Source organism: Prunus persica, chromosome G4 (assembly GCF_000346465.2).
Source record: "Prunus persica cultivar Lovell chromosome G4, Prunus_persica_NCBIv2, whole genome shotgun sequence".
In the NCBI taxonomy this organism is placed as follows: domain Eukaryota; kingdom Viridiplantae; phylum Streptophyta; class Magnoliopsida; order Rosales; family Rosaceae; genus Prunus; species Prunus persica.
Window position 1 is genome coordinate 2,193,535 of NC_034012.1, and position 9,784 is coordinate 2,203,318.

The 9,784-nt window shown below is 36.0% G+C and overlaps 1 protein-coding gene across 1 annotated transcript; it reads right to left on the reverse strand.

The window, feature by feature from the left end:
* On the reverse strand, positions 1,361-4,535 carry LOC18778868 (E3 ubiquitin-protein ligase RMA1H1). The gene is made up of 2 exons (XM_020561920.1): positions 3,967-4,535; positions 1,361-2,265 (listed from the first exon to the last, which is right to left on the reverse strand). The coding sequence occupies exon 2, from the start codon at positions 2,227-2,229 to the stop codon at positions 1,498-1,500; it is 732 nt and encodes a 243-aa protein (XP_020417509.1). The 5' UTR covers positions 2,230-2,265; positions 3,967-4,535; the 3' UTR covers positions 1,361-1,497.

A 9,784-nucleotide genomic window follows, 5' to 3' on the forward strand; every position in this document is an offset into this window, starting at 1 on the left:
GTTTGATAGTGAGTATAATTTTATACCGAGGGAAGAAGATTCATCACTGCCCGTTGAAGTTGGGTGGCCAAATTGATGACGCATACCAACAACATTATCTCCAACGCATTATTTGGGGTTGCCGATTGACGACGCACATATCAGTGTGTCTCACCAATCACTTCGTTTTCTTTGGATCCAATGTTATGGGTTGATTGAACAATTATTTACATTTTCAAATTTGTTGCCTTGTTACAATATCACAATTGTTTTCATATGGACTTTTTTGGTTAATAATGCAAAACAGAGGAAATTCAATAGTTTGGCCAACAGCTTTTGATTAGGATTTGGGAATATTAAAAATGTTGTTTTTGCTTAGTACACTTGAATGAGAAGTTGGATTGGTAAGTATATTGGTGAATCAATTGTTCAAGACTTTTGTGACCATCTCTTCTTGGCTCCTCCTACCAACTTTGTGAGGTGAGATTGTGGTTATATTGGAGGAAAGAAATCCCACTAGAGTTGAATCTTGGATATCATAGGGGGTAAATGGAATCCACCATCACTGTGGCGGGAACCCATTGGCTTTGATGGAATCACTTTAGATCATGAGGCATCCATATTTTCCCCTATCTTTCCTGTTGAATTCTCCTTTCTGGCTCCACCCACCTCCCACTCTCTCCCAATTTGTTTGATGAAGAAACCCCACACAAAAAAATTTTGATCTTTGCTATTTGCTAAGTTTAACAAGTGATATTGGAAAGGGAGTATTTGAGCACAGATTTCAAATACAGAAGTAACAAATATTCTTAAAAATTGAGCAATAAGCCCGTGCATCTAGCCCTCAAGTATTTAATTTAAACCATTTGTTGGGTAAACTATGGTTTCTGTTTTTATGTATTTTCTATTCAAGCCTATGATAAAATCTCATTTTTCTTGGCCTCCAGTTACAAGTGGGATAGGACTTGCAGCAGTGAGTGGAGTGAGCCTGCGTGTGACCCAGTTGGTTTAAAATAGACCCTCCGTTAAATGATTGTCGGCTATATGGACCCAGTTGGTTTAGCTAGAACCACTTCGACTTGGCTTTTTCAGTAAATAAATACTGACCCAATTTAATTTTTTGCCAACTTCTTCTTTTTAAGGTCAACCTTGCCAAGTTGATTATGTAGAAAAAATAATCTCATGTAGACAAACAACACCCTACCTTACCTTTAGCTTTACCTAATTGCTGCAATGGTAACTATTTGGCAAAAAATATTGTCTAATTCAAGAAAATTTGTGGCAAATTATACTCCCTTTTTTTTTTCTTTTTTTTTTTCAGCAAATCAATCTTGGATAGGATTGAGGGGAGGGTTTAATTTAAGAAAAATGAAAATGTGACTGACTCTTGATAAAATCTCTAGCATTACCTCATATATTGCACATCTCATTTCATCTACTACATTTATGTTGACAAGCGTTCAAACCTTTTTATACAGTATACAAAATGGCAGAGGGAGAATGACCTAAACTCTACCTTCAGAAAACAAGAAGGCACAAAAGCAAGCAACAAAAGAGGAAAATTGAAATTCTGTTTAGTGACTTGTCTGCCTGCATCTCCTGCCTTCTCAGCCTCGGACTACTACTTCCCGTTAAGTGATACGAATTTGGGTATGCATATAAGCTCTCTGAGTTTCCAAACACCCTTGCATAGACCATTTCCCCAAACACCCCAACCGCCGGATGCTGGTGGATACCTGCCATTGTAGTGCTTCCAAGGTTAAGCAGCGGTGCAGAAGAATGTTCCCCAAAACTACCATATGGATGAGGAGGGCTATGTTGTTGGTTCTGATAAGGGTTACGATATGGAAGTTGCTGACCGGTAGGAGATGTGTTAGATATAAGAGCTTGTGTATCACATGCTGATGGCCTGGGTGGTATTGCCATTCCCCTGTTGGGTGCCTTTACTTCAAGCTCAGTTTCAGGAGATGTTTGGCCCCGGCCATAAAGGGGGACCATGGTGGTGTGTGATATATCAGCCTTGCAAACAGGGCATTGAGGGCACTCGTCGGAGGCAAGGGAGGCACTCTGGACGTGAAGCCATTTGTAGATGCAAGGCCAGCAATATAGATGGCCGCAGAAGGTGACCACTGGCTCATGTGCAAACTCTAAGCAGATGTTGCAGTCAAAGCCAGCTTTGGAATTTTCTGAATCTGTTGCTGTTCCCGGGATGGATTTACATTCATGTGCAAAGTATTGTTGCAAGGCCATTTTTTCTGTTCTTCCAATTTCGTTCTTCCACCAGTACTGCAAAAGATAACACAAATGAAAACCAGTTTATTACCATGAGTTTCCTGAATCCTGTGGACCATCATAACTAAGTCATGGATTGATTTGTCAGTTCCAAATTCCAAACAAATATGGAACTCTGAACCCCAAAAATATAAATCAAATAGTTATTAGATTAAAATTTAAAAGAACAAGATATTCACGGGTAAAACAAAGTGGCTTAGGGGATTCTACAGTATATTGTAAAGTATTCATGCATTTACATCAAACATAGTAAGACACAGCAGTATTACAGATAGCACCCACTCATAGCACCTAGGCGGTAGTTTCCTACCAATTTGGATTTTTGCTTCTTATTAATTAATTTCAATCAATTCATACAGGCAGGCATAAGAGATACCATTGAAAATTAAATCACAAATGGAACAAAAGTTTCACTTTAGAAATCCATGTGATCCAAAAATTCTGCACCAGTTAAATAATGCTAGAATGCTGTTCCACCTTATAGTATTTTGAAGGTAGATCTACATTGTAGTTCACTACATCCTTCTATGGTCACTGGTGACTTGGAACCAACATTAAAGTCTAAACCACAAAAGCAATCGCCATAGCATGGAATCAGATGAAGACAGCTTTACCCAACAACGGCTGCTTAATATGCAGCTCTCTCTCTCAACCAAATTCACACTCGCAATTCTTCTACCTAACACAGAATTGCGTCTCTCCGGTTTGACAACCAACAAAACCATTGGCACCAACAATTCCTCCACTTCAAGGTAGCACAATGAAGGACATAGACCAATCTAAACTATCATTGAACAGGCAAAATAAAAACCAATGCCTAATATAGAAGAAACAGTATGAAGGAGAGCAACAGATAGGCGAACCCAAATCGGTTCTTATTCACTCTCCACCCCAAAAAAGAGAAACTGAACTAAATCTCCATCAAGCACAAAATAAAAAGTAATATATTTTGGCTTGTTCTTTTAAACCCAGATCTGAAATGAGGGGTTCACTCTTCCTCTTTATAATACATATAACGATTAGTTGGGTAGCCTCATCCGAGCCTATACATCTCACTACCATCTTCAAGTTGTGGGAGAACAATTCAACCATGATTCAGTATATAGACAAACACTAACATAACCCCAAAGAAAACGAAAATAAATACCTACAAGTCCCTATACTGCTAAAAACTAAGCTTCACCAAGCTGAATATGCACCTAGAAATCATTTCTCAAGAAACGGTCATAAATTAAAAGGGGATTGATTCACAGAAACGCCCTATAACCGCACATCTCTTGGCTTAGAATTTAGTGTTAAATGAATGTAAATCCTCTGCCACATTTCCACATCCCCACAAACACAAAATAAATGAACTAAAATGACCCCTTTGCTGTGTTCACGAGAAAATTATCTGGGATGAAGGCAAATGCTTGAATTGTTTCCCAAAGAATCAAACTTTCTGAACATTTCCCTTTCTCTTTCCCCAAAAGACTTCCCAAGCCCGAAATCCAAATAGTGATAAATCGCAAGCAGAAAGAAGCTAGATCTGTGGCTTACAAATCAAAGCACAAACATCTTCCAAAAAACCAAAACCCACAAATTCCACATGAATTTCAACGTCCCCCCGCAAATTGTCTAAGCTACACAAAGCAAAAGGGGTGAAATTCAAGAAGAAGTCTACCAAGAAAGTATTGAAAATTTTGATAGACATACCGTGAAGAAATATGTGGAAGATCGGCCCAGCGATTGTTTCGAACCTTCGAGAACTTCCACGGAGCTTTTCTTTTCTCTTCTTTTTTGGGAATCTGTGAGAACTTGCAACGAACTTCAATGGCGATTTTTAACAGAGAGACTGAGAGAGATGAGACAAATGGAGAGGAAGGAGAGCGAGCGTTGGACAGGAGGATGGGGTGGGAGCGCCCTTCATCCTGCATTTATAGACAAATCCAAGTATTTACACACCTTGTACCTCAAGTGGCAATTTCCACTTCTTCATGCGCGCGTGAGCTTCGTTTTGGCACTCCTTTTTATTTTCTTTTTCTATTTTCCGGCACCTTTTTCTGATAAATATAGATTCTTCTTGGATAATAATTTGGCAAATATAGATTAGGAGGAATATAAGATACTTTTTCATCTGGATATTTAATTTGGTAAATGGAGTAGATGATCATCCATCCATATGTGACATCTAAATAAAAATATCCTATGTAGCTGTATATTCCATTAATATGACAATTAAATTGAATACAGTATATTTAACTATATTTATATTGTGAAATTGTGAATTTCTTTAGTCATTTTTCACCTTTTTATACTAATTATCTGCAGACACATTTTGCCGTATTTATTAATAATGTTTTTTTTCCAATTATTATTGGACAATATACACCAACATTTTATCATTAGTGACTTTTGAAAGTGATTTTATATTTCGTTGCTATCATCGTTAAATAAACGCTACTAAAATATGTGTAATTCACGTTTCTTAATTTCTAAAACCCAATGGCCATTCAATCAAATTCGCATTATAATTGCCAACAGAGTCTAGTCCAATGGAAAAAAGTCTTGACTTGTAGAATAGTGGTCTCAGATTCAAACATCCATGGCACCTTGATAGCGTGTAAACTATCACTTGTATTAAAAAAAAATCCACATAATAATTAAAGTATAAAATTATTAATAATTTTTGGGAAAGTTAATCACAATATGACAACTATTTGTAGAATTTTTTTTTTAAAAAATCTTTTTATGATCAATACAAATATTATCACAAGAAAACATAAGTTAAATATAATAAGTAATTTTAAAAGTAAAAAGATATGTAGTTCAAGAGGTTAAAAGTAGTTATAACTGCATTTGAGGTTGCTTCATCCCTAATATATCTTATATGTGAAGAAAAAGATTTGGAAAGTAGAGTAGAAATGGTCTTTTTTATTTGACCAATCAAATCCCACATTCGTATCTGAAAGGTCCTCTCTATTAATTTCTTTAACAATACTAAACATAATATTAATAAAAGTAAATATATTATTATGTCACATATAAAAAAAGGGGGCTTTCGTAAATGAAAAAAAAAGAAGCAAATTAAAGGTCTTTTCACCATGTAGTTTTATTAGTGTTCAAGTTCTATTGTCAATAATTCTTGTTGGTATGCGATTTGTTACTTACATAAATCAATATATGTAGTAGTTAGCAGTTAGATATTACGTGTAAGTCCTTCTAGTTTGAGATTGTAAATTTACTGTGTCGCTGATGGTGTAGTGAGACTAGCCAATCTTCCCTACAACTTTAAGAAAAACAAAAGCAAATTAAAGGAGCCGGTCCCCCCCTGTTTTCTTCTAGATTGTTACGTACAAAGGGTGAAGGCCCGGCCCCTTCACATAAACGTCATGGGACCTATCAATTTATTCATTGAAAATCATTTAAAATTATAATTGGCCAATTAAACAATGACAAGTAAGCAACACGGACGATTTTTAAAACGAAATTAACTTTTTTCCTTGAAACGGCACTGGACACAAATAAAGTGTTGTCATTGGGTAGAAAACGATAAATTATGATTCTCTGCTTACCCAAAAAAAGAGAAGAATTAAAAATGAAGATAATGTTATAAAAATAACCTGGAATATGTACGAATATTGAGCTACACGTAAAGTAGATGAGACACAGCATTTAACGAGGTTCGGCTATGCCTACGTCCTCGGAGAGCAGCAGCAGTAATTTTTCACTATATAAAATAATATGGCTACAACTTTTAGTGTTTACAATATGTGTGCTCACTGAATTTTCTCTCTAGGAGAATTTCTCTCTGCTCTCTCTTTCCTCTTTCTTCCTTCTCTTCCTCTTGTCTCTTTCCTCTTCTCTCTTTCCTCTTCTCTCTTTCCTCTCTTCTCTTTCCTCTCTTTGTTTCTTTCCGTTTCCCTTTCTCTTCTTTTCTCTTTTCCCTTCTTTCTTTCCTCTTTTCTCTTCTCTTCTATCTCTAATCGTAGTGTTGCTCATTTGCATAAGAGAGAAGCCTTTTATAGGCAAAGGTGAATGACACCCGTGAATGTGCAATAAACTCATGCACCAAAGTCTACGAACAAATAGTAAGTGGGCTCCACTACTTTATACTTTACAACAGATAATAATTTTTAATTAACACAATTTGCGCTACTTGTATCAGTTATTTTGCTGTCTGCTCTGCCCCCGGTGGCCGATGTTGTTGTTCCAGAAGCCATAAATTCTGTTTAAAATTTCAAACATAAAAGATAATTTTAAAGTGAGAAAATGAGGAAGAAAAAATAAACCATAGAGTTGATCGACATCTCTCATGTAGGGGTGGGCACGGTTCGGATTGAATCGGTTTCACCTCAAAATTACGACCGAATCAATTACAATATGACGGTTTTGTTTGGTTTGGTTCGGTTTAAATAAAAGTTATAAAGGAAACCGAACCAAACCAAATCAATTTAAGATGGTTTAGTTCAGTTTGGTTCAGCCGGTTTGGGCCTAAGCCCAATTCTCTTTCTTTTTGCATTTTTTCAACATTGTTAGCCCAACTTTAACCAACAAATTCTCAACTTGCTTCATACATAAATCATTTTTTAGAGTATGAAACCATCCTAAAGCTCAAAATATCATAAAACTTCATATTTCACTAACTAATATTGCGCAATTTAAATATTCATATGTAGTAATTAACTAATTAGAGTATTATACATGTAAAATAAAATATAAATAAATAAATATAACACAAATGGTCCTGTTTGGTTTAAGTCGGTTTACAAAAGCTCAAAACCAAACCAAACCAAACCGTAAACGATCCGGTTTGATTTTTAAATCGTTTGACTTTTTCTTGGTCAAAACCAAACCAAACCGATAATTATGGTTTGATTCGATGGGTTTCATCGGTTCAGCCGGATTGATGCCCACCCCTACTCTCATGCATGTGAATGTGAAATCCACGTGTATCAGTAAGTCTCGACTCTATGACATTTGCCAGGATTAATATATAACATCATTCGTAAGATGATGACATTCTAGGGTTGAAGAAATAGTGTGACTGAATTTTCAGCGTTTAATTAACGCTAAAGTAAAATGCTAATGATGATGCTAGACAACCTCTCCATGGACGAATCTATAGCATGACAAGTGAATGTGGTCATCATCCCACTAGCAATTTTTTGACAAGATGTTGGACCAAATGTCCCGAATAGAAAAAGAGGGATAGACATAAACAATGAAACGAAAATAAGGAAGTTTTCCTCGTCTCAAAGACGATAAAGCATGATAAAATTAGACAGAAAAACATAATTATGAGAATGCAAGGGGTGCATGCATGGAATGAAAGCTCCCTCCGTCTCCTTCAAGAAGACGGGATTGAATTGAATTGGATAGGTACGTACGCCTAACTTACTAAAGGCTCTCCTTCCTTGTAGTAAGTAAGGAGCGGTGGTGCTTGCTAGGCCACTGTTGAACCAAGTGACACAAATGCCGCAGGCCCGCAGACCAAACATTATTGTCAAACTCAAGCCCGCCGCATCGAGGACGCGTTAAATAATTAATTCATAAAATAAATAATGATAATAAAAACTTTTATTTAATGGCATGCATCTTCTTGTTGTTTTTTTTTTGGTCAATGGCATGCATCTTGTTGATCTTGGTGTTGTGTCTTGTGCAGTACATACCTATATATGCAGATAATTCCCATGCACATCACATCGGCACATGCCTCGCCTGGTGGGATTTGTCTTTTCACATGATTCATATATTTATGTTTTCTTTATTCACTATAATATTGTTTTTGTTTTTATAATTTAATTTATATATGGTCGGTCTTGGTCTCTCTCTCTCTCTTCCTCACCCCCTTTCGTTTCTCGTGGGTTTTTTTTTGTCTGATATTTTCTATCAATATATAGAAGGCTTTTTATCACATATGGTCTTTTACGTTTATGAAATTATCACGAATGGTTTTTGAGGTTTTTTTTGACACTAATAGTCCTTAACGTTTGGACTTTTTATCACAAATAGTCCCTACCGTCAGAAATTCTGTTAAATATTTGAGATGGAAGAGAAGTGGAATCCACATGTCCAATCACATCGTGACATGTGGATTAAATAAATAAAGATTTTTTTTATTTTATGAAAATCCATTAAAAAACCATTTAGCCTCTCACTCTCTCTCCGGCCCTTCTTCTTCTTCAAATCTCCATTTTCCAAGATCATCAGGTCCAGCTTTTAGAGGGAAAAGGTTGCAGCATAACAAGTATAAAGGCAAAAATGGGAAGAGAGCAATGGCTCCCATGAGGGTTTGTGGACCAAAGAAGAAGCTTGATCTTGATGATGGACGTGGAAAATGGGTGCTGAAAAGCAAACAGAAGCTGCAAGCATAAGAGAAGAATATGGAGGCTTCGAGTTCAAAGCACAAAAATGGCAGTCCTGTTATTCCTTTTCCTCCAACCTTTGACCCGTCTACAACCACTGTCATGGTCAAGAACATCCCTTATCAGTTTCAAACTCTCTCTCTCTCTCTCTCTCTGTGTCTCTCTCTTCAAGTTTTTTTTCTAAATGGTAGACGGAGCAAAGGCAAATGGAATTTTCATTAAAAATTTATTTAATTATTTTTTATTCACATGTCACGATATGATTGGACATGTGGGCTTCATTTATCTTCCACGTCATACTTAATAGAATTTATAACGGCAGGGACCATTTGAGATAAAAAGCCCAAATGTTAAGAACTGTTAGTGTCACAAAAAAACCTCAATGACCATTCGTGATAATTTCGTAAACGTAAAGGACCATTTGTGATAAAAAGCCTATATAGAAAGATGAACCACTTTAATAAGACATAATTTTCTAGCAAAGTTTGAAACGCTAGAGAGTTGTTGAGTACATCTCCTATGTCTTGTCCAAATCTGGAAAACTATGTGTGTATTTATCCACCCATGTGACTGATATATGGTAGATTTTGTAAAATTTCAAAGAGATGGACTAGCGACCACTATTAAAATTCAATAAAAAAAAATATAACCAACTGCACATCTTATGTATAATATAAGTTATTTTGAATTTAGTAAGGAGTTAGGTGATCTAAAATCGTTTTTTTTAAAATAGTAAATTTGTTGATTAAAGTAAGTTTAGAAAACCTTAAGTTTTCAAAGTAAGGTGAGAATGGGTAAATTGTCACATCGTAACCAACAACAGGATAATAAGGCATGATGGCATTGGCTGAGAAAGCAGCCAAATAAATTGGGTGCATATGTTACATCAAAGATCAATTCGAAAGGAATAATTGTAGGGGTTCTTAGCTGGGCATCTCACAATTGGGACAATGACTGAATTAAGAATTTAATTAAACAAGAGAGAAGTATACCGTATACACGTGTTGTAGGCAGCTGGAGCTACTTCGATTATTAAAAAAAAAAAGAGAAAAAAAAGGATAATTCATTAACATAAACAACGACTCCAAATGGCTAAGGGGTCCAGGGCCAGTGAGTGAGTCGGTAGCTAGCTAGAGGGCAACTTAGATTTGTCCCACAATTTGACC

Coding starts and splice junctions, on each gene's coding strand:
- LOC18778868 (XM_020561920.1), bottom strand. CDS start 2,229: ATGGCCTTGCAACAATACTTTGCACATGAATGTAAATCCATCCCGGGA.